The 26,251-nt window shown below is 36.2% G+C and overlaps 2 protein-coding genes across 4 annotated transcripts; one reads left to right on the top strand and one right to left on the bottom strand.

The window, feature by feature from the left end:
• Nucleotides 1–533: 533 nt before the first annotated feature.
• On the bottom strand, nucleotides 534–10,233 carry foxp3b (forkhead box P3b). 3 transcript variants are annotated; one of them, XM_052562623.1, is made up of 13 exons: nucleotides 10,211–10,233; nucleotides 8,261–8,369; nucleotides 4,962–5,119; nucleotides 4,653–4,761; nucleotides 3,558–3,669; nucleotides 3,370–3,474; nucleotides 3,181–3,268; nucleotides 2,894–2,968; nucleotides 2,557–2,671; nucleotides 1,882–1,958; nucleotides 1,553–1,654; nucleotides 1,067–1,188; nucleotides 534–907 (listed from the first exon to the last, which is right to left on the bottom strand). In XM_052562623.1, the coding sequence occupies exons 3-13, from the start codon at nucleotides 5,115–5,117 to the stop codon at nucleotides 817–819; spliced, it is 1,152 nt and encodes a 383-aa protein (XP_052418583.1). In that variant the 5' UTR covers nucleotides 5,118–5,119; nucleotides 8,261–8,369; nucleotides 10,211–10,233; the 3' UTR covers nucleotides 534–816. The 3 variants fall into 3 exon arrangements, with proteins under 3 accessions (XP_052418583.1, XP_052418582.1, XP_052418584.1); XM_052562622.1 differs by lacking the exon at nucleotides 10,211–10,233 and having other exon boundaries at nucleotides 8,281–8,519; XM_052562624.1 differs by lacking the exons at nucleotides 534–907; nucleotides 1,067–1,188; nucleotides 1,553–1,654; nucleotides 1,882–1,958; nucleotides 10,211–10,233 and adding an exon at nucleotides 1,969–2,325 and having other exon boundaries at nucleotides 8,281–8,521.
• Nucleotides 10,234–14,895: 4,662 nt separating this feature from the next.
• Nucleotides 14,896–25,324, top strand: LOC127962997 (probable G-protein coupled receptor 173). The gene is made up of 2 exons (XM_052562636.1): nucleotides 14,896–15,934; nucleotides 20,402–25,324. The coding sequence occupies exon 2, from the start codon at nucleotides 20,634–20,636 to the stop codon at nucleotides 21,795–21,797; it is 1,164 nt and encodes a 387-aa protein (XP_052418596.1). The 5' UTR covers nucleotides 14,896–15,934; nucleotides 20,402–20,633; the 3' UTR covers nucleotides 21,798–25,324.
• The last annotated feature ends 927 nt before the right edge of the window (nucleotides 25,325–26,251 follow it).

Genomic DNA, 26,251 nt, shown 5'->3' with positions numbered 1-26,251 from the left:
GGAAACAAGAAAAGAAAAAAAATTGTGTTTGAAATATTTTGTCAGATCAGTGTTGAACCAATATCAGCCGGAAGGATGAGTCCAGGTGAGACAGATGGAAATTGTGAGCAATAATAAAACGAGTGGAATATTCTTGTCGCTAGTTTCGTAAAACACCCCAGTAGTGAATTTTAGAATATTAAATTATTCATATATTTGACAAGCCATTCATAAAATTAAGAGGTTATTTTAAGTTTGTTACTTGATTCTTCATTAAGACGTTTATACAGTCATGTGATTTTAGCAAACAAGGCTTCGTTTCGTCACAATGTTTCAAACCTCTTGTTTCGAAATGTGGTGGATTGCCTATGGGCTCGTGCTTTGAGGAGGGACCTCCATAACCATACAGCATCCCCTGTGCAAGTCCACCAGTCAAGACAGGCAGCAAATTCTAGCCTCATTGTTCGTTGGATAGGCTATAGTTTAACTGTCAATCATCTGCAGTTAAACCAACTAATGTTGCAGTTTCAAAGTATAGTATATAGTTCAACACATTAAACTGAAAATGTTTACATTTATTCACATTGGCTATATAGACTAAATATTATGTACTTTTTTTAGACATACATTACATACATACAATTACATAAAACAAGAGAGTAACTTCACATTTTAAGGAAGACTTTGCTTTTTTTCAGATAGAGATGCAAAAATGAAAACTATCCTATCCTAAAGGATCATATCTAAAACTCTACATTCTACACACATACAACTCACATTCTCCACATAGTCGAAGATCAATTTTCTGCATACTTCACTAAACACTTGGAAAATGGGTTACTGAAAATTTGTGGCTTTGATTGATAAATCTGAGGCTTCATGGGATGGGCAATGGGAGAAGGGTGTCATCCATTTGAAAGTGTAGTCCCTGTAAACCAAAATATGAGACGTCACGTGACTCGTGTTTCTCACGTGATTGTTTTTAAAAACAAGGAGCATATTTTGTGAATTTAATTAAAATTTGTATAATCTTGAACATCTCAGTGTGTGTGTAATTGATCTAAAGATGAGGGAAGAACATGAGGACCTGTGGATTTTCTGCCCTTTTCTCTTCTGAAACTCTTCCTCGTCCACCGTCCACACCGCCCCTGTCCTCCCGTCCACCCGAACAAAGCATTTGTGGAGACTAAGATTGTGTCGCACAGCGTTCTGAGAAAAAGTTTGAAACAGTTGTACACAGAGAATATCATTTCTATTCATATGAAACAGGCCTATGGCGTTCGGTGAGGTTACTCCGCATGATTTTATGCCAACAGCGGCACCATGTGGACATTAATATAATGTCCCAAAGTGTTTGCGCTTATGTCAAGTCAGTCTCAGGACCTCAGAAATAAACCTTGTTTTAATTACGCCAATTTATATGGCATTAAATCAGACACACAATCAAAGCTCTCAGTCTTAGACAATATGATTAAAAGTATTATTGATAACTGAGTACGAACTGAACAGAAATGGGGCTATCTGAGATCTCGAAATGATGGGTTAGTTGGCAGTGTCAGCATGTATACAGTACCTTCCATGTAGGAGAATTATGACGGAAATAGAAGAACATTCTTGTGAACCAGTTGTAAATTTCGTTTAGCGTCCGCTGTTTGTCTGGAGCTTCCAGAATTGACTGCAGAAATCAATGATACATTTTATATATATTTATAATTTATATATATTTTTTTTTATTTAAAATAATATAAAAATTCATTTAAAATTCAGAGTGAGTGACTATTTATATAAAAATATTCGAATTAACAAATAAATAACGTTTATATATGTGTGTGTGTGTGTGTGTGTGTGTGTGTGTAATTTGAATAAATATACAATAATGACAAATATAATTTATTTACTTACCCATCTGATTAAGAAAGCATATGTATATGGAGGCCGCAAGTTTGCATATTTGTAGTATTCAACACTGCTAACAAAATCTGTAATTGCCAGAAAGCCAAATTACTAAACAAAACATTGCACAATGATTCTTGTAAATTGACCGCACACACTCATATGTGCATAGTGCATTATGTGTTTTGCTGCAAGTGCAAAACATACGGCCGGGTAACGCCTATGAGTCAGTCATTTTCGAAAATATTCTTGCACAGTGCATCTAGCAAATGCAAAATCTAGGTTTTATAATAGACGGCTTATAAGCAAAACTCCAGCTGAGAGCGTCTGAACTACATTTGGTCCAGATCTCAGGCTTCCTTTGTGGTCTCCATGCCAAGAGTGGCAACAGGAAGCAAGCAATCTCACAACTTCAACTGTAGTCATAGTGGTAGACCACCAACTTTGAACTGTCTGACCAACAACATAAACACATGAAGGGAAAGGAAGTAAGCATACGATAAGTGTGACCTTCACACTGTAAACAGCGGTATAGATGGTAACCTTTATTCATCGGTATATTTTTTTAATCTGCATTTCAGTTCCACTTGACTGGATTTTTGTAGTTTAATGACACTTCTCAGCTAGACTGTGTGTATTTAGAGGCACAGGAAGATGTGTATTTAGTATTTTAGCAGGTTTTACCTGGCAGCAGGTGTGGTGGGGGTGTGTGCCAGGGTTCCTGTCGTACCGGCGCTACACTAGCTCTCTCTGTCCTGCCATTTAGTGCCAGCGGCCTACACCAGCCTGTAGCAGCTCCCTGAATGGAAACACACAAGTCAGTCTTACATATGAGAGCACAGATATGATTTCCCGTAGACATCTTGACGAGATGTGAAGGCTTCATCTGCACTTTCTATAAATTTACTGACATTTTATGAAATCACAAAAAGGAAATGTCAAGTTCACTGTGAGAATCGTTATTTCTAAACGCTCTCACGAAACTTCTGGCAGTGTCAAAGAGTATCCTGAAGAGTCTTACGGTACGTGTCGAGACGCATTCAAACAGCTGAAGGTGAAGCTGCATGGCGTGAAGTTTCTGCTTCTCCTGAACGAGCTGAAATCATCACATAGAGCATGTTAGAGTCAGTGGGTTCTCAAACCACTTTTACCAAGACGTTTGATTCTTTTGGGTTCACACTGAATGACTCAAAACCAATGAAACCATGATTCACTTTCTTGTGCCTCATTCATGATAACTGATGGTGATCAATGATGCAAAGCGTGACTTGTGTGTGCTTTCTGTAAGAGATTGTATCGCTGTCGTACCTGATTCTCCATGTGGCACACCAGGTCTTGCTGAACTCGCCACTGTGCAATCGTTTTCTCATCTGTGCTGTGGTCTCGGTTTAGATGTCTAGACAGGTTGAGAATCAAAAGGCGTTTTCTATAGTTTGAAAATGATTGATTTCTACAAGGAAGGCTCGCTGATGTTACTTGAGATAGCGAAAAACTTACCTAAGAAAATGAGTATAGCCTTCAAAGACTCTGTCACAGCCTGGCCAGCGACATTGTCCGTTTACAAAAAGAGAGCTGGATCTCTGGATATCTGACTCCACTGGGCTGACGAGGACACATGAGGGACATCCAGATTCTCATTGATGAACTTTTTTTTTTTTTTTTTTGATTGATCGATTGAAAATTACCTGTGAGAATGAAAGCTGGGAGATTGTTTCCTGTGCTGGCTTGATCCAGCAACAGCTTCACTGTGACCTGTGTCTTTTCTTCTGTTCATGGTTGCTTGGTGGCTCTCATTTGCTAAACAAAACAGTGCCCACTTGTGAGTACTACACTTACAATACACTATATAAATACATGTATAATATAGATAAGTATCTCAAATTAAATTGTATGTGTGTTTATTTTTATCTTTTTGAATATAATATCATAATATTAATTTGATAGTAAATATAGTATATGTCTAAACATATAATATACTATACAAAAGTACGGTAACACAATTGAAAACCTTTATATGTATAATGCATTATAAAACATATTTATTTTAGTGCATTATTTATGCCTTTTTGAAATACATCTTATAACGCATTGTACAATCTCGTGAATAATTGTAACCACAGTTATGCCTTTAAAATTCAGTTATAATTATTTTACGACAAGTTATAATCTATTACAATGCACATAATGAATAATTATAATGCATTATACCCTTTAAAATGCATCATACATAAAGGCTTTAAGTATAGTATATAGTATATAATTAAGTATATTATGAATATAAGACTGCAGTCAGCCCATTAAAATTAATATTGCTAGTAGTGGTCAAACATTTCCATACCCCCTGCAGAATCTGCACAATATTCAAAATGAATAATAATTAATAACCATTGTGTTTGTTTGCAGATTTATTTGTGTAGTCAGCATTATTCAGTAATAAATAAAAAATACCCTGCAATTTTAATGATCACTCTTTTTAGAAAAAAAATACAAATTGTTAACATTTAGCAGATTGTATAAATAAACATATAACCACAACAGTATTATATACAATATTGTTAAACAGCACATTATTCAGACAGAGTTTATGTTTTGTTTTATTTCTTCTGAAGCCTTTTGGACTGAAACACTTAGATTGAATAATAGCAGTTTTTGTGTTTTAAAATGACTTCGCTCATCACAACGTGTAAATGTATGGAATATAATGAGATCTCTGAGGAATCCAGCACTTTGACCATGTCTAGGAAAAATGTGGAGTTTGAATAATTCATTGGAACACAAACCCTGAAGCAGGAGAGCTGTAGAGCGAAGTACAGACGGCCTGATCGGACCAGCCGGAGAATTCTGAAACACCAGCTGAAGAAACTGCATCCGTTCCTCATCAGCAGCTCTCTGCACACAGAAACAAGGCCATCACCACATTTGTACTATAGCTTTTAAACATCAGGAGTTTATTAATGTACCTGGCACAGAGGAAGAGATGAAGGAATCTTCGAAAATGCATTCACAGTATATTTTATGCAAACAACTTCCAAAGGGATGTCATTTTTAAAGGCATCGTTAGAAAGTAGCACAGAACGAAGCTCACTCACAGAACGTACTCCAGAAGAAAGATGTTCCACGTGCTGGGGTGAAGAGGATTCATTTAACAGAGGGGGAGATGCGTCACGCTCTTCTTTTAGTGGTGGCTGTCGTTCATTTTCTCTCCCACTCACTCTTTTGTCACTCTCTCTCTCAGACTGAGGCATTCCTGAAGTCAAGAGTTTGAAAAAGACTACAAATTGATGTACAGAGTTACATATTTACACATTACATTGTCATTTTACATAATGCATACTGTAGGAGAGACAATGACACATTTACCTGAATGTTAGCTTTATCTTTAAGATTAACTTAACATTGTATTTTCCTGTTTAGGAAATATGATCACTTAAAAAAATCTAATCTCAATGCTTTTGATGAATGTCCATGCTATTTTCAATTTCGTCAGAATTTGAGGTTTCATTTTGAGGTCAACTGATCTCCTTTTTTAGATCAAAAAACATTGGATTATATTGTAAAACATATATTTTTGTTTTTTGTTGGTAATGAGAGGTGGCCTGTGTTTTACTCACCCTCAGAGCATCCTAGGTGTATGTGACTTTCTCCTTTCAGACAAATCCAATTGGAGTTATATTAAAATTTGCCCTGGCCCTTCCAAGCTTTTCAATGGGTGTAAGCGGGTGTTGGTTGTCAACAGTCCAAAATATGTAAAATAAAGTGTGCGCATCCGTAATAAAATGTCATCAGAAATCATTCTATTATGTTGAGTTATTATCAGTGCTGGAAACTGTCATGTCATTAACTATGACTTTTGCCTCAATTAACTCCTTATTTACTGCTTATTAATAGTTTATAAGGTAGTTGTTAAGTTTAGGGTATTGGTTAGGATTATGGATGTCATGCATTATATGTACTTTATAAGCACTAATAAACAGCCAATATGTTAATAATAGACATGCTTATATGCAACTAGATATTAGTGTGAATTGGACCCTATACTAAAGTGTTACCTAAAAATCTTTTCTAACAATATACAATACCGTTTAAAAGTTGGGGGTCAGTAAATGTTTATTCTTTTTTTTCTTTCTTTTTTTTTTGAAAGAAATGAAAACTTTTATTCAGCAAGGATGTGTTAAATTGTTAAGAAGTGATAGCAAACATTTATATTGTTAGAAAATAAATACTGTTCTTTTTTAACTTTTCATTCATCAAAGAATCCTGAAAAAATGTATTGCAGTTTCCAAAAAATATTTGACAGCACAACTGTTGCCAACATTGAGAATCCTAATAATAAATCAGCATATTAGCATGATTTCTTTAAGGATCATCTGACACTTTAAGTAATGGCTGATGGAAAAATACAATTTTGCAAGATTACATTTTTCTGTATTTTTGATCAAATAAATGCAGGCTCTTTTGTTTATGTTCAGTCATTTCACTTTAATGCCAAAGAAAGAAACCTATTTCCTACACACAGGAGCCTGATAAAATGCTAATTTTAAAAGCAAATTTAATTTGCTTTTTCAAAAGCATTTAGATGCATTTAGAGTTCAGTTTATGTATATACACACACAATATAAGGTAAAACATATATATTTTAAGTAGAATATTTAAGTAAGTATTTTAAATTAATGCCCTGTTAAAGAAATTATATCAAATGTAATTTGTACATTCTGGAAAACTGATCCCTTCTTACCCCCAGTAGTAGGGTAAGATACCCCTTTTGAATAATTGTACACTTTGTGTTAAAACAACTAAATTAGCAAATATTTATATTTATTTCCTATAATGCAACAATGGCATCATCCTGCACATGCTAAACTTATATCTATACATGTTACAAGTAAATACAGATTGCTTTTCCTACCTCTTACCCTATATTTTGACATGTATTTTTTCATTTAAAAAAATAGTTCTGTTATATATATCACATATACACAGACTCTTTCACTACCTTCATAAATGTACATACATAGTTACATTTGATGGAAATGTGTGCCAACATGGCAAACATTTATGTATACTATAGAAAGGGCTATTGGCAATCTCACAGAAGACCAAGAAGGAACCGAAGGATGGAGCTGGTATAATTACATGAAATTTGGCATGCATGTAAGAAATGCACATCGAGTTCAAAGAAAAGGGCAACATGAGTGTTGCTTGAATGCAAACCCAAAACATGCGTGACATCTATCTGTCATACGAGACACAAACCTTTCCCACCTCTCAGGAAACCACAGACACACACTTTGCATTTTGCAAAAACATGCACAAAAGAAGCAACCCAGGAACAGGATAAGGGATATAAGACAGCGATAGAATGCGGTCTGTGATGTTATTGAGCCTCAGTTGAGATCAGAGCATTTACAGTATAACAATAAAAGGATGTTTTCATGCACTCTGCAGTTTAAACAAACATCAAATGCAAGCAAGCGTGAAAAGTTCAGTGAAAAGCTTCTCTAAAAGCGTTTTTAATTGGGCTTTTGTCTATTAAGAATAAAAACAAGAACAATTCCAGTGTCCTCATTAATATTCCATTCGCTTTTTCTTAGACAATGTATGGAGTGTCTGTCACTCCGTATGTAGTTTTGCTTTCAGGTTCACACCACTCAGTGATGGAATATTACTCACACTAGATTATTTTCCCTCTTTTCACATACATGCAGTTTTTACATGTCTCACAAGACATTAGAATCTAAGTGAAACTACATATAGGCATCAATATTTGTCAGCTACTTTCCATTCCATCTCTACCACATGAAAGTTGAAAAACTGAACTTTGTTAGTCTTTGTAAAATCAGGATGTTATCCACAAAGATTTGAGAAAAAACAAACAAAATGACTCACAGTGACCATAAATTTAACTCTTTTATCCTCCCACTCTTATATTTCCGAAGTTTGCGTATAGGCGTGCATGCAATAAAGATAAACAGTAAGTAATTTCAGTAATAACACTCTCAAGTTTTAATATGCAACATACATTGTGTTGTAATTAATAATAATTTGCTTTCAAGCAAAGTTCAAATATTATTTAGCAATGTAAAATGTGTTTGAAATAAAAATAAAAATTGATTATAGTCCTATATTTTATGTTCCCTGGAAAATGCATTTTCATTTGCACCAAATAAACATTTTCAAAAGCGGAAAAGTCCCAGCATACATCTTTTGTGCATGCCGTTAAAGTGAATTCAGAGTTGAGTATCCGTACACATTTTTGATCATTTGGAAATATCATAATTCACAGCTGTCTCATCTAAGGCCTGCATGAAATTCTTTGCCATCAAAGTTGTCATTAAATGACAGACATCGAGCACATTTCAGAAACAAATACTTGTAAGTAAATATATACCGAGATGCAGCGTTCTGTACCTTGCGCCTTTGTAGTCAGTCGTTGTCTTCCTGTGCTGTTCTGGTTAAAAATGAGAGTGAAAGGATCTTTATAGGATAAAAATGACAATCTGAAAAAAAAGAGAGATAAAATCTCACATCAAAGGAATGAATGCAGTGTTAGATTATTCAATTTATATCAAAGGTCAAAGATCACATGCAGATGACATGCAGCAATATTATTCTTCCGTGAATGACAAAGGACATTCTTAAAACAAAAGACCATCAAACGCGTCAGTCTACAGAGGTTGAGCGCAAGTTTTCTTGTGGAAGATGAAAGGCATGAGCCATTTTAAAAATTCTTTATGTCATGTTAGGTTATGTTTTTTTTTTCCCCTTAAATGTTTCACTGGGATAAGTAGCACAATATTAACTGGATAAAAAATTTATGTTCTTTTTACATTTTAAAGTTATTGTGAGATTTGAATTATGAGTTTTATGAGAATTATGAGATTTATAGAAACTATTATTTACAGATTATTCATAGCTTTTTTTGACATATGAAAACAAATAATAAAAATAACTTAATAGAATGTTGTGCCACTTTATAGCCTTTGACATAATTGGTATGTCTTATTAGAATATAAATAAAAGCACAATTCAAAGTTCAATGCACAATTATAATATAGGATCTGATAGCAAAAGCATTTGTAAAGATTTTCTGTATAATATAATATAATATAATATAATATAATATAATATAATATAATATAATATAATATAATATAATATAATATATAAAGTTATGTAATATACAGTACCGATCAAAAGTTTGGGACCAGAACGATTTTTTATGTTTTTTTTTTTTTTTTTTTTTTTTTACAGGAGTTTCATGCTCATCAAGGCTGCATTTATTTGATGAAAAATACTGGGAAAAAATGCAATATTTGGAATAATATTATGATGTAAAATAAAACTTTTCTATTTTAATATACATTCAAATGTAATTTATTCCTGTGATGCAAAGTTGAAGTTTCAGCATCATTACTCCAGTCTTCAGTGTCACATGATTCTTCAGAAATCATTCTAATATGTTGATTTATTATCAGTGCTGGAAACTGTTGTGCTGCTTGATATTTTTTTGGAAGCTTTGATAATTTTTTCAGAATTATTTGATGAATAAAAATATAAGAAGAAGAGCATTTATTTAAAATAGAAATCTTTTATAACAATAAACATTACAGGTTTTTTTTTTTGTTGTTGTTGGTTTTTTTACAACTTTTATTCAATCTTTTTTTCAAAGAAATGCAAACTTTTATTCAGCAAGGACGTGTTAAATTGTTATCAAGTGATAGCAAGTATTTATATTGTTAGAAAAGATTTATATTTTGAATAAATGCTGTTCTTTTTAACTTTTTATTCATCAAAAAATTTTCAATTTTCCAAAATTAAAAAAAAAAAAAATAGATTGGCAGCCCAACTTTTGCCAACGTTGAAAATCCTAGCAATAAATCAGAATATTAGTACAATTTCTTAAAGATCATGTGACTTTGAGTAATGGCTGATGGAAATTCAGCTTTGCGTCACAGAAATAAATTATATTTTAAAGGATTTTAAAATAGAAACCATTATTTTATATTGTAATAACATTTTTCAAGATTACTGACTTTTTTCTTTATTTTTGATTAAATAAATGCAGCCTTGATGAGCAGAAGAGACTTCTTTAAAAAAAAAAGATTACAAGTCTTACTGATCCCAAACTTTTGTCCGGTAGTGTGTATATATATATATATATATATATATATATATATAGATATATGTCTACATGATCTATGGTAATTTTTTCCTACTGAGACAAAAGAAAAAAAAAGGTTTTCCAAAAATATGAGCAATAATTTTATCACACAGAACATCAGTTAAGTTGAAGGACAGTTAATAGTTTCCGCAGTGCTGTAGTGCATTTTAGACTCACCTGAAGTTGCCACCTTCCCACATAGAATGTGTCATTGCCAGTAGTCAGTATCCAGCACTTATTTATACTCAGAAAATACTCTGTGACATCACAAAGGAAATAGAAAGAAATGTTCCATAAAACAACACAGTGAGGGTATTCATAAACAACACGCTCCAACGACCAGGTGCTTATATACGGCATAAAACCGTGAATATGTCAAAAGAATCATTTTTAAAGGAAAAAAAAGAGTCCCACACATAACTTCGTCAGTGACGTTTAAGAGACATTTATGTTTCCATTTAATTTTCCAGCATCTTTTGTGCATCGTTTGAAATATACAGTAAAATGATTTACATACATATGATTTACTCGTTCGGAGGCATTTGCATAAAACGTTTCTGTGTCATTACAAAAACAATTTTATCAATAATAATACCCATCATGGTCACACTTTATTTTAGGGTCCAATTCTCACTATTAACTAATCATTAACTATGACTTTTGCCTCAATTAACCCCTTATTTGCTGCTTATTAATAGTTTATAAGGTAGTTGTTAAGTTTAGGGTATTGGGTAGGATTATGGATGTCATGCATTATATGTACTTTATAAGCACTAATAAACAGCAAATATGTTAATAATAGACATGCTAATAAGCAACTAGTTATTATTGTGAATTGGACCCTATACTAAAGTGTTACCAACATCATCATCATAGAGTTTAATGATCTTCATCGTTTTGACCGTAAATCTCGTTCCCTCCAATTTTCTCTTCTGTATTCAAAAATGTAACCAGAATATAAATAGCAATTGCTCCCTGGAAATTACATAAATTATTACATAAAAACCAATGAATCATTCTTAAAAAATTATGCAGGTAATTCTATGTACATTACATGCAAAATCCACTGTAAAAGGAAAATAAGTGAGAACCGTGAAGGCAAAAACCTGTCATATGAAGAAAAGTGTGCATTAACAGTTTCCTGTACCGCTGTGCCATTCAAATGAAAGTTACTTTTTATTGTAATTTCTCTCCTGCAATATGTGGTATAAAAAGACGCAGAGTCACAACACAGAACAAAGGTTACAACAGGCAAAAGTATACAGTAACATCAGAATAGTAATGTAGCCAGTCAACTGCATAATGACATGGTCATGTAATGATTCAGCCCAGAAATGAAAATTCTGTCATCATTTACTCACCCTCATGTTGTTCCAAACTTGTATGACTTTCTTTCTTCTGTGGAACACACACATAAAGATATAAACTAACAACTCTTCAGCCCATTCAATGAAAATCAATTTAGCAATGTTGTCTGAAACCCAACTCTCTTCACACAGAAAATCACCAAGGTTTGGAGTTAGCAAGGAGAACATTTTTTAGTTTGGGTTGCACAACCACTTTAATATCATTGATGTGTATTTGTCAACAGATTTGAGATTTTACAGTGTAATATATCACAGTATAAAATATCCTCAGTGAGAATATTGTTGCACTTTCTCAGTGAATGAAACAAGCTGAAGAAAATCCCTGGGGAAGATCAACTAAACAAAGTGCATTGACAGACTTGGCAACCATTAAAATCTTTAAGCTGCAATAGGCAGTACTGCAGCATGTTTGACCCTTTTGTTCTTCAGCAGTAAGGCTGCTATTTTTAAAGCATGACATTTTCTTGGCTAGCATCTGTATGTTTCTGGTTATCAGGATATCTGCCTCATGTAGATATTCATCTTTTTTTTTTTAAACTAATATGAGTCAATTGTGTTTTAAGTAGTATGACTCAGTATTTCTTATTGTAGGTGTTCTCTGATTCAGCTGATTCGGATCCGTTTGTAGGAGTAGAAGACTGATTCTACATTGTAGTGCTGCCACTGAAACAACATGACCCAATATTCATATGTGAGAATTATCACACAAAGTATCAACCAGAGCCTGACCAAGAACAAACGCTGAAGCTGAAATGTGAAACTGTCTGGAATTTTGAAAACTGGGTCTCACAGTGTTTTGTTTTCCATGTGAAACTTTGATCTTAATTTCTAACAGCGGGCACACATTCACCAAAAAAACTGCTGTTTTCAAGGCTGCCAAAAACTCTGCTTATAACAGCTTTCACTGTAATAAACTCCAGAAAGCGACCATTAGCGAGTGACCTTTCTAGTAGAGGACATCTTCATAGGTAAGTTTTCTACTGTTATGAGGTGGGTTTTGCTTAAGACATGTTTAGTGCAGATATTTCAATCTCTTGCTGTTTCATAGCAGGATGTGATCCTTTCAGTATTAACTTTTTGGACCTATTTAATTCTAATAAGGCACACTGCAGTAAAACTGGATCAGCGCATCGAAATCATATGACTAAACTTAACTGGCTTCATTTGAAGCAAACAATTATGAAAACGGCTGTTGCAATCACACAGACACTCACACACACAAGAAATAAAATTTACATAAATGGGACTGTCCTCACAAGAGCAAACGACAAGTTTGTTTTGATGAGAATTCTTATTTTTGTGGTTAGCAAATGTCACACATGACATGTTCTGATTTCTGATAAGCTGCATTCTGATTTCCGCTGAAAGCCCGTCACTCGACACTCACACGATTTTACACGCCATCAAATATGCACAGATAAACACTTTCACTGGAACGAGTGACAAACACTCTTTCTAATTACGGAAAGAAACTTATCGCAAATAAATCTCTTCAGAATCAGTGAAGAAATTCCATGTTGCACTACTATATTTGATTGACTTTTATCAGTCATTAAAGACTATTCTGTTATTTGCGCTAGGCCTTGCATTGAACAGGTGAACTGCATTATGGGTGAGGGATGGATGATGATCCAAATGAAGTGAAGGTTACTTCATCAACCTTTTGAAGCACTTCTATAGACTATGAAACACATCTAAATACTGTTTTAAGCCAGTTTTTGCTCCAAACTGGCCTCAGGGTGAAGAAATTGATTTGCAAAGGAAATTAAATATTTAGGATTGATCTGTGTTAAAAGACAAAAGAGGAACCCGGCGTTGTGCAATTATTTAAAAATACAATCACAGAAGTTAATTAAATCGAGAAGTAGGCCTATGTCATGTGACAATATTCCATTTTAAAATGACAACATCTCAATAAAAATGAGCATTTTTAAATTGTGGTAATTTTTTAAATAGAAATTGATTATGTATAAAGCAAATGTATTACCATTTAAAATAATATTTTTAATGTCTTATTATATTTGTTTCATTCTTTTAAAATAGCACAAAACATTAATTCAGTAACTATTTTTTATTTATTCAGACATTAACACCACAAGTATCACCATACCATATCACACTCACACACACGCACGCACACAAAATCATGCCACATTGTCATCAGTGTCTTTACTTAAGAACACAATAGATGACAAACTGACTTCTTTCTCCAATTCTGCCTAAACCTTTCTCGGAAATTATGTTCATTTATTTATTTATTTATTGTGAAAAATTGTCTGTAAGGACCGATATAAACAGAACTGAATTGAATTGAACTATACAGTAGCATCTATCGTTCTGTCCACTAGAGGGCGAATAGTGGACACTATAATTTCAGTGTCCTTATTCATTTGAAGTAAATGAGCTTTCTCCACTTGAGGCTAATGCTTAGTGATTTAAGATGTTATGATTATTACGAAAAATACATCAGATTATTTTAATAATCATAATAAAAGATGGCTATAATCACATACAAGAATATTCAACAACGTTAAGGGAATATTTAGACTTGTGCCATGAGGTAACAATGTTTAACTTTATAGCCCAATAAATCATCTTAACATCTCAGACCATGATTGCATCACATAAAAATAGCAGAAAGGGAAAGCATTAGTCTGACTGATACAATATTGAAATTGTATAGGTCTATCTACATTTTTGTGCTGATTACATTTAAATAAATTTTAAAAATATTAGCAGCAACGCTTGTTTTGTAAATTCATTCCTTTCAGACTGATTGTGTGTCCTCAGCTCGGGTTTTCCTTTGTCAGGTAAAGGCCATCTGTTCCTGAGGCTTCCAGCGGTTCAGGCAGCTGTTTGGCCAGACATGAGGGCACGCAGCGGATCGCTGTGTCACGCAGAGACAAAACACCTTTTACCAGGAAGTTACAGATAGATTAAATGCTCACACACCAAGGGCCTACTGAGCGAGCTGGCTTGCAACATTCCTCTCTTCAATCAAAAATGTGCCAAAGACCCAAAAGCCATTGAGGAGAGACGGGAGTGCTGTAAACACATTCTGTTTAAACTCTGATATATTCCTATATTATTCAACTAAAATAATTAATAAATTCATTTATTTTCCACAATGTTGCATGAATTTATTACGACAAAGCTGTCACTGTGTCTGTACAAGACAACTATGAAAACGGTTAAAGGCTGTTCTTTTAATATAAATGTAACTTATTCTGATGGCAATCTCCATCACCCACCTAATTCAAAAGGGTAAAACTTAATTCAAAATTACAAAAAGAGAGACCTACTGATATAGCTAGGTTATATAAATAAATACCATCTAGCCTATTTGTAAAAATCATTTTAAATTAAATATTTACACTGGCCATTTAAAAGTTGTGGTTGTCTATGTGACTTCAGTGCACCACTGTGACTATGTTGGAGAGAACAGCGTCATGAGGTTGCCGAATAATCCCGAGACGTTTCCGAAAGGATCCGATCCAGAGAAAACTGAGGTAGAGCGCAGGGACAGGAGCCGCTGTTTCCAATTCACCATCGCAGAAGAACCCATTTCATTTCGTTCATTTTTCGTTACCATTCTTAACTCAGCGATGGCACCGGGATACTGACAGTCATGACGAATTCCCGAGCAAAGAATCGGGTCTGAGTGCCATGTGTGATCCATCTTTTTTGCGCCTTGCATCACAGACCGTATCAGGCTAATGCATTTTAAATATATAGGACGCTTACATGTACTGTGTACATGTCTCCACATAGAATGACTACAGTATGTGAGAGGACAACGCTGATGCCAATGGATATAAAGCGGATTTATTCACGTCGAATATAAGATGTGTATCGGTTTGGCGTGGGAGAAAATGTCTTTGGCTCCAGCCAGAAAATGAAGATGGGAAGAAGCGCCCTGTCCTGTAGCCTGTAGAGAGAGCAAGTCGTTATTTACATATCTACATCTGCGCACAAGATAATGATACTGACGCCGTGTCTCAGGATTAAACGGTACCACAAAACACAACAGAAATAGAGTAAATGTGCTATTAATCTCTGCTTGATTTAGTCGCCGTGTGATGGGAATATACTGCTAAGGCTTGGCCTAGCTTTATGGAGAACCCGAAGACATGACATGCACACGAAAAAAGAGGAAACGATATTTTTTGTTTTTTAAAACCCGTATGTGTGTGATATTCCAGTTTCTGGCATAATATTGTTTAAACTGTCCAGCAAAAGATTTCCAGTGAAACAGATATTTTTTCTTCTGTTTTTCAGACGTGACCATTCCCTGTATTAATTAATTAATTCATTTTTTTTTTATTCTCTGTTGTTCATAAAGGATGTCGCGGTTCATCTTGGATTACAATTTGGATTAATGTGCAATTCATTGAACGCGTTGTACCGGGTCGAAAAAACGCACCTTTGCACCTTTTTGTGTGTGTTTTGTTTTTTCATATATTTGCAACAAGCTCCTGTTAAGGCCTACAATCGAGACAAGATCCATTGTCTGAGGGAACATCGATAATTATAGGTAAGAGCTCTATCACATTATGAACCTACTATTTGATGTTTAACATATAATTGACTATAAAATGGGGAATAGCCTACAAATGCTATAGCATTTAAATACTAACAAATAAATAATAGTAATAAAAATACATCAGTGACTCTCCTCATGACGCATACTATGTAGCCTACTGAAGTTTAATGCAGGCCTGTTTTATGCATTTGTTATTTGTCCCTCATGCAAACACGCGCAAAGCGCGCGCGCGGAATAAGACACACAACAGAGAGGTAGAGACGCTGTAGTTGTTCATGATATCTAATGATAACCATGCAGGTAACAATACACAGCACATCCACGAATATGGGAATCACACCCAGGAGAGTTAGATAACTAAATATCAGTATAACACTGTCTGTGACTGTAGGCTATATGCGCTCTGACAGTGTCCATACGGGTCATTTCCACTTTTGCGTATTGGCTGTGCGGGTCACGTCATTAGTTCCAGGTAATTCATTATTTTTATGTTCTTTCGTGTGTTTGAAGTAAAACCATCGACATGCACACGCTGTAAAACAGGCTTCAGTTCAATAAACGTTTCATGTAGGTATGTAAGTCTGATGCATCACCAAAGCGCATCTATAGCCCAACGTAAATGAGGATGATGGAAGTACGAAAAGAAAAAAAACGTTTTATTAAAGCTAACCACGACCGACGGGATCACGTTGTTCTTTCTGTATCATATCAAAACGATAGGTGTGGGAGAGTCGAAATGATTCAGGCTTGTCTGGTTGGCGAATTCCGCGTCGCCTCCTCCCACCGAGACCACGGTAGCGATATTCTGCTGTTGCTATCCAGCCTTTTACCTCCAACCAACTCCCTTTACATCGGACTCCTCCCAACGACATCGAAGGCCTCCTTGCTATTAATGCGAGATAAGAGCACCCTAAACCTCTGGAGGGAAATATTAAAGGCTCAGAATAATTAATTGAACATAATGATAACCCAGGGGATGACAACTGTAATGGGATACAATGTAGCTAATGTTCGTGTGTGTCTGTGTGTGTGTTCATTCCTAAGTGTGTGAAAAAATATTTATTTTACTGAATATTAGTCTGGCAAAAAAAAAGTATATTTTGATTTAAAATCTTGTAAGTATAAAATATTATTAAACCGTTATGCAAAATGCCATTAGGAGGTCTTTACATAGGGTCAACATGCATCACATACTTCCTTTTTATTCATTTTCTTCGTGTCATTGCCTCTTTTATTTACTCTTATATGATTTTGTTTCTATAGAGTGACAGGTATCTTACAATATTAATACAGGTAAGCCTAAATTTAATCAGTAAATCTTTGTGATTTGGGCCCATTTGGCAATTTATCTTAACTGTATGGTATTATAAAAAAAAATATTATAAAGTAATTAGCCTGAAAATCTATACAATAGCAACAAATATGTAACATTTACAAAAAATCTATAATCTATAATCAAATCTAACCTTTTGGCATTGCAAATAATGCTTTCATGGGCTAGAATAATAGCGATGAATGGGTTATAAGGATATGCCAAATACTGAAAAAACAACATTAAAAGGACCTTTGAATTCATTAGATCACATGAAGGCTTAGTGTTCAAATATATAGCTAGCTTACATTCCATACTGAATATCTGACTGTTAAGGACCTATCAAAGAATTGTGGAGGACAGGAGGGTAAATTCTCTTTTATTGACTAAAATGAAACTTTCATCCGCCCTCTTTGGAATGCGTACATGTCTCCCACGAGTCTATCTAGAGCTGAGAAAATAGAGAGGTGAACTTTCACTCATGTAGGTGACAAGAACGACAGGAGCAGTTCTGACACATCCAAATAAGCCACATTCTTGTTCAGCCTTTTATTTCACAGAACAAAGCACGATTACATTAGCATTTACTGTGGGAACAGTCCGTATGCAAATTGTCATCTTTGGACCATAAAAATGTTAATATTCCCCCTATACCAGGTCACTTAACCGCTGATTTTGAAGTGAGAAATGTGACATTAAGCACTTGGGAAACAGTTGTTCAAGTTTCATATTGCTTGAGCCTTTCATCTTTTATTTGCATAAAGGTAAGTTTAGGTGACACGCATGTAGCACGTTACGTGACTTGATATTTATCATATTTATAATTACATTGTCATCATCGGTCTGTTTCCTAAGCGTTGCTACACTTGAAAACATCTTCTGAACAATAACAATACTTCAACTACCTTTCTGAAATTGAATCACAGTTCAGGTATTAACACCCGTTACTGATGTAAAGCGGTACAATTTGTACACCATACAACAGGATGTCACGGTAAGGTTGTAACATTTTATCTTCTCTCTGACAGAAACATTCACTTCAGACTCTGTTCTGGCTGATTATTCTTCATGAGTGACACTTTCCTTCTCAGCTCACCTCAACGCATACAGTTCTGAGTTACATTCAGGCTTACAAAGACACATACACCGCACAAGGCAGAAGGACCCTGTAGCCTAGCAACAAGCAGCTGTAATTTCTGTGACACAAGTGAATTAGTGTTTCTGCTCTAAAACAATGGGTCGGTGCAGTTCTATCTCCTGTTGGACTAAGGTATTCGGTGACTTTGTCATCAGTTGGCGTCTACTTTTAGCTTTCTCTCTATCAGAGGCTGTCAGCCGGAAAGGGTTAGCACAAATGGCTCTTTAAATGCTGCCAAAAGCACCACAGCAGGTGAAGGTATACACCTGAATTCATGGATCAATGCTCATTCCAAATGAGAGAGTGGGACAACGCTAGCTGGGCTGTTCTACACCACAGCGGGGGACGTGTCTGCTTGGCAAATATACATGCCCTCGTCTAAATACTATCAACCAGGGGCTGAGACTGGCTTTTCTGTACGTGGGTGCAAGTGAGAAAGTCTTCCATTTGGTAAAAAGTGGGCTGAAATTAATCACGCTATGTATCTACATAGTTCAAGCCGTTACTATCTCTATGTACACCAAAGCTTTTTCTTGAAGCTCGGCTGTCGCCTTCAGTGCAGATTGACAACGATTTCCCATCCCCTAACTCTTTCATTGGCCCCCCACCAATCTGGCCCCCACGCCTAGACTCAACATATAAAAAGTGATGTGTTGTAGCCTAGCAACAATGAGGTAATTGCCATGAAAGACTAGTTGCTGGCATGCCATGTAGCATGTGTTGGAAACAGCTGATCTGCTCGGCACTAAGGGGGAAGCAGAAGATGTTCCTCAGCATGTTACAGCAGATGCTTACAGGAGCGCTGCTTATCCCATTCAGCAGACTATTGATTAACCTGTTTAATGATGGTGGACACAATTAAAATATCTGCTGTGGTGCAAGGTATGCTTTATATCTAGTTTTTATTTAGCTCTTTCGTAGTATTTTACATTTGGTGTAAACACTCATGATTAGAAAGAAGATGCTATTTATTGTTTAAAGAACTGACTTATGTTATATAAGTAAGAGCATAATATTTTAGATGATGTAACATGATCTATTTGAAATAATAATAATTAAGAATGGAAACATGAAAATGTGCTTTCTTTGGTTTTTAATTATCAATGATATTAGAAAAAGTAATTCATATTGAATTTTTTTTAAAGTCATATGCAATCCAATTAGAGATGTGAATAATTAATAGAATCATTATTTATACAACATAAACTGTAGCTATTTCCTAGCAGATACTCCAAAAGGTGTCTTGAGAAATCATATCGGTCTCATCTGTCATTTACATGCAAAGTTAGAATCAAGCTACAGCAGATTTTTCCGTATCTGAGACACATTCTTTATCGTTCTGACACAATGCGAAACCAAATCATTGCGCTAACGCTCTTTAGTAGCGTACAGAGATTGTGCACAATGTCGAGGCCAAGCGCCAACCACATTATCTAGGTCGAATTTGGACTTGCCACCATTTCCGCTGAATCAGATCAATTTTTTCTCTCTGTTTTTTTTTTTAATCTAAACATGCACTACACAGAAGTCTTGTGACCGTTTCACTTCTTTTCCAGTGTCTCATGCATAATACACATTTTTATGTCACTGTGCCAAGTTAAAATATGTTTAAACATTTAAAAACTTCTCCAGACTCTGCTCTACTCAACAGTCTCTCAGAATGTTAATGTGAATAAAAAAATGCAGAATTTTCCATTATTTTCCATACAGATTAAAGCAGCAGTATGTTTCCACATATGGTAAATAACTCCAGGTTATCTTTGATTGTTATGCTTTTTAAAATCTACTTTGCAGTTTTTGCTTAGTTATGAATTGCCATAGCAGTACTAGGGTTACTGTTTTTATTCCGCACCAGTAGTTCTGTCTTCTTGACCTAAAGATCTTTCTCTCAGGAATTACAAAAATGCTATACTTTCTCCCAAAATCAGTAGTGTTCGTGGCATTTAAAGACTAGCATTTGTTTGTGGTAGAAAACAAGGGTAACAAATGTTTTGTTCTCTATTCATAGGTGTGGAGGCCAGAAGAGGTGGCAAGTTTGAAGGGACGCTCCAAAGAGAACTGTACAAAAATGGGGCAATGCAGATCAAGCTTCTCTCCTTTCATTTGAGACAACAACGAAAGGCAACCACGAGGACGGACAACAGCTCAGCCGGAGGAGGTGGAGGTGGAGGAGGGAGTAGAGGAAGCGGGGGTAAAGGAGGAGCTGAAGGAGGAGGTGTGCAATTTGAGCAGCAAAAGGGATGGCAAACGGAAACGCAAGCAGCGATGGGCCTGGGAACCCCTTGGCGGCCGTGGTGTCCACGACAGGTGGCGTGATGGGTGGAGCACCTTCCTCGGCCGTATCTACCTATGTGAAACTTGTCCTTCTGGGCTTGATTATCTGCATCAGCCTGGTGGGTAACTTAGTGGTATCCCTGCTAGTGTTACGGGACAGAGCCCTACACAAGGCACCCTACTACTTTCTTCTGGACCTCTGCCTCGCCGACACCATCCGCTCGGCAGTCTGCTTTCCCTTTGTCCTGGTGTCTATTAAGAACGGCTCAGCCTGGACTTACAGCGTGCTCAGCTGCAAGGTGGTGGCCTTCATGGCCGTCCTTTTTTGCTTCCATGCTGCCTTCATGCTGTTCTGCATTAGCGTCACACGCTACATGGCCATCGCCCACCACCGCTTCTACTCCAAGCGAATGACCTTCTGGACCTGCATTGCGGTGGTGTGCATGGTCTGGACGCTGTCAGTCGCCATGGCCTTCCCACCTGTCTTTGACGTTGGCACCTACAAGTTCATCCGCGAGGAGGACCAGTGCATCTTTGAGCATCGCTACTTCAAGGCCAATGACACGCTAGGCTTCATGCTGATGCTGGCTGTGCTAATCCTGGCTACTCACGTGGTCTACATGAAGCTCCTGCTGTTCGAATATAAGCACCGAAAGATGAAGCCAGTCCAGATGGTTCCAGCCATCAGCCAGAACTGGACCTTTCACGGACCTGGAGCCACAGGCCAGGCAGCTGCAAACTGGATAGCAGGGTTCGGCCGTGGCCCAATGCCCCCCACTTTATTGGGCATCAGGCAGAACTTGCACAACCAGAACAGACGCCTGCTAGGCATGGAGGAGTTTAAGGCCGAGAAGCAGCTTGGTAGGATGTTCTATGTCATCACCTTGTTTTTTCTGGTGCTCTGGTCCCCGTACATTGTGGCCTGTTACTGGCGGGTCTTTGTGAAGGCGTGCACCATCCCGCACCGGTATCTTTCCACCACCGTGTGGATGAGTTTTGCCCAAGCTGGCGTGAACCCCATCATCTGCTTTTTCCTCAACAAGGACCTGAAGAAGGGCCTGCTGGCCCACCTGCCTCCCTGCTGTAGAACTCCACCTCAACTGCCCCGTGAGCCTTACTGTGTCATGTGAAGATGAGTGTTCATTCATAATGTTTTTTTTTTCTCTCTCTCTCTCTTCTGGATGGTCTGAGAGTGGACAGCCCGGGGGGAGGGAATAAAAAGTCTTTAAAGATGGAGACACGAACGAACTTTATGAGCTGTTGTGGCCTTTGATTCAGTTTAAGATGCTTTAAAAGGGTGGATGTCACGGAATAAGCATCTCCTGTCACCTAAATGATTTTAAGGGGGAAATGGGCTCTACGCTAATGTGTGGTTTGGTAAATCAACTCTAAACAGGTTTGGAGAACCGTATGTTTTGCGCTAGGGTGGTACAATTCAACCAAACTGGTGGTCTATTTTATGGTGAATATATGAAGGCTATTTCAAATGGCTTCTCATGGTCGATCTCAGCAAACATTACCATTTGGTTTGGCTCAGTATCTGTATCCCTTTACCAGGATCCTTAGGGCCTTGAATTCAAAGATTTACAAAAATATTGTTCATGCCTTGTGAACAGCTGCACTCCTGGTAGAGTAATTTATATTATTTGAACTACAGATTCAAAAATACTATTATGTGCATGTGAATTACCTTATCTTTAAGGGGAAACAAACTTGAGATTAAGCTATTTTTAAGAATGAGTGCCAAACATAAGCCTCAAGGAATGAATGAGGCTGACAAAAAAAAAAAGAGAAAGTTCCTAAAATTTACGCTAATTGGTTTGGCTGAATCCTTCCTGTGGCTCCATCAAGGAGGAATTAAGATGCTAATGAAAACAGTGTGTATACAAAAGCAACTTCCAGAAAAAATAATGCTGATTCAAAGGGATTGTAAATGAAAGGAGCTGACTGAAAATATGAATCTGTGTGAAATATGGCCTATTTAGGTTTGTAGGTGCTTTTTCTCTGAGCAACATGTAATTTATTATTTTTTTGTTCGTCTTTTTCTCTCTCTTAACTCTATTTACTCATTAATTCTTAAAATATTTTCTAGCATTGCACAAAGGAACTCATACCCTTATAATTTCCATAATGAATCTGAACATGTGACCAGTCTTACGATATCCAGACCAAGAAAAGGTGAAGTATTTTACTGTAAGTGGTTTCATTTTGTGAAGAGACAGATCGGGATTGAGTGAAAATACTGATCTGTTAATGATGTATATCGTTTAAACAACTGATCGTTTATCCTTCCGAACGATTGCACAGAAGGTGTTGTAGAGGAGAAGTTACTTAGTCTTTTGCGTCTTGAATTACTTGAATGAAAGTTTGCTAGCCTAACGGAGCTATACAAAATCGAAGCGTTTTTATTATATGTGATTTTCATACATGTATCTTGGACGTTAATGAATTCAGCCTTTACATTTTCAATCATATGTAAGTGAAAAGTAGGTTGCATTAGAGGTATTTTAGTTTGCATTTACTGTGTGTTACATACTAACACATGATATGTGGATTCCTGAAAAGAAGTTGTTGGTCAGGTAGTAACAAGGAACCCAAAGTTGAATGTTTGTGCTGGATTGAAGTCTTACAGCATAATTCGGCCTCCTGTTAAGCAAAAATCAATAAAAATATGAATGTGTTTGAGATAAGGAAAATACAAGAGCTGTTAGTGGAATGTTTAGATTTATTTTTTAAAGTATTCCATTTCATTAGGAGCTAACAAGTGAGTGAACTAAATTCCGAAAACGCATTCAGTGTCAAATGAATTTCCCTTAATATTTTGCACACAACTCAAGAAATCACTGATCAGCCACATGATTTCTCTGGCATATTTTGACTTGAATCAGAATGCTGACCAATGCAGACAGGACAGATTGTAATATTTCTGTGAATGTTCAATGAGATCTTTCTGTCGGTAGGCATGGATTGGTAGGAGTGATCAGACTTTCTTTTTCTGAAACCTGTCATTGCGAGAATACAGAAAAACAGCAGAAAAAACATCTATGATGAACAGAAAAAGAGGAATAATTATTTCTGTTTATCTGCATTTTATGCCTTACTCCATTACCAAGATTTCATGTTACCAATGCAAGAATGATCTGAAAGCTGTATGCTTCTATAGATACCAATAAATCATACTAAAACATATGCTGGGGAAAACACAACACTGTGTATTTGTGGATTATCAGAGGACACGTCTCGCTGCCCTTCACAAGCCTACAGGTTGCGGGTTAAAAAACGGCTGCATTATTGAATTTGTGAACTGCGACACGTGGGAGTGTACAATTTCGCTCAGTTCTCTGGAGAGACTTGAATTTACGAAGAAAAAAAACGTGACTCAAGAGACACACATTGATTTTCAGTGGAATTAAAAGGAACTTCTTGGATTCTTAAGGATTTCTTTAAGACTTTTTTTCTTGTCTTTGGGTGGGACTGGGATGGGGGACGATATGTGAATGACGGTTTGGGCTATTGTTGTATTCCCTTGTGAAAAGGAAATAGCTTGGGTCGGTGTTAGGGTTGGGTGAAATGGATGTGATTTTGTAACGAGCAAAAATGCCTGGTAGAACATTTTTAGTTGCTTCAGGCATCTTATCTTTTGTAAAATAACTGTGAACCTCTGTGTAATTTCATGTGTATTATATGGACAACGCACTAACTTCAAATGGGGGGCAGAGTGAAGGGTGGGGTTACGACCCTTGATCGTCATCTTTTTACCACGCATGTGTGTGTGCGTGTTTATGCTGAGTATGAGTGTGTGGATGGAACTGGGTACTCACGAGAAACAAAGCAAAGGTGAAAGGTCTGAGACAAAACATCTGATAGGAACCACTCCTGTAGTTGATCCACTAAAACTTCTGTTTTCATTGATACAACACAACTGTAAAGATTACAAAGAGCTGAGCCTTAAACAAGACATAATGTTGATTCAAATCAACAGGGAATTTGGATCATAACCAGCAATCAAAAATTAATGCATCTTGTTTACCACATCTTGACACCCACATGAAAACAGACATCAGTCATTGTTTGGAAATTCCAGACTTACAATGATTGCTGAATATAAATAAAATAAAATAAAAATTAGAAATATATGCAACTAATGAATGTTGATATTCAAGTTGTTCCTTGGATTTAATCAGCAATTGACCATTTTAGTGTTAAGTTAATAATTTTTTAGTTTATCTGCAATTCTGAGGTCAATTCTGCGTTTCACCCCAAAATTGATAAAACTTAACGGTTGTGCACAAAGAACTGCATACTTTTAGGTAAACAAATTAAATAAAAGAACACTGCATGGATATGATGAGGTGAAACCATGACATCTATTTTGAAAAGCTGTATTAGACAATAATGGGTTTAATTATTCTTAACAATGCAGCTAATTTACAGGCAAAGCCTGTTGCATAAATGATTTGTGGTAAGTTTTACTTATACCTGTGTCTTAATTTTTTGCCTTTCATATTAATTATTGATAGTGCCTGACTTGATCATAAAATCATGAGTCTGATTAATCTCTTCTAATTGCCAAATGATATTATGTGAACATGAATGAGTACAGTATTGTTCAAAATAATAGCAGTACAATGTGACTAACCAGAATAATCAAGGTTTTTAGTATATTTTTTATTGCTACGTGGCAAACAAGTTACCAGTAGGTTCAGTAGATTGTCAGAAAACAAACAAGACCCAGCATTCATGATATGCACGCTCTTAAGGCTGTGCAATTGGGCAATTAGTTGAAAGGGGTGTGTTCAAAAAAATAGCAGTGTCTACCTTTGACTGTACAAACTCAAAACTATTTTGTACAAACATTTTTTTTTTCTGGGATTTAGCAATCCTGTGAATCACTAAACTAATATTTAGTTGTATGACCACAGTTTTTTAAAACTGCTTGACATCTGTGTGGCATGGAGTCAACCAACTTGTGGCACCTCTCAGCTGTTATTCCACTCCATGATTCTTTAACAACATTCCACAATTCATTCACATTTCTTGGTTTTGCTTCAGAAACAGCATTTTTGATATCACCCCACAAGTTCTCAATTGGATTAAGGTCTGGAGATTGGGCTGGCCACTCCATAACATTAATTTTGTTGGTTTGGAACCAAGACTTTGACCGTTTACTAGTGTGTTTTGGGTCATTGTCTTGTTGAAACAACCATTTCAAGGGCATGTCCTCTTCAGCATAGGGCAACATGACCTCTTCAAGTATTTTAACATATGCAAACTGATCCATGATCCCTGGTATGCGATAAATAGGCCCAACACCATAGTAGGAGAAACATGCCCATATCATGATGCTTGCACCTCCATGCTTCACTGTCTTCACTGTGTACTGTGGCTTGAATTCAGAGTTTGGGGGTCGTCTCACAAACTGCCTGTGGCCATTGGACCCAAAAAGAACAATTTTACTCTCATCAGTCCACAAAATGTTCCTCCATTTCTCTTTAGGCCAGTTGATGTGTTCTTTGGCAAATTGTAACCTCTTCTGCACATGCCTTTTTTTTTAACAGAGGGACTTTGCGGGGGATTCTTGAAA

The sequence above is a fragment of the Carassius gibelio genome, chromosome B8, assembly GCF_023724105.1.
Source record: "Carassius gibelio isolate Cgi1373 ecotype wild population from Czech Republic chromosome B8, carGib1.2-hapl.c, whole genome shotgun sequence".
NCBI classification, from domain to species: domain Eukaryota; kingdom Metazoa; phylum Chordata; class Actinopteri; order Cypriniformes; family Cyprinidae; genus Carassius; species Carassius gibelio.
This window is presented reverse-complemented; position numbering and strand designations above follow the sequence as displayed.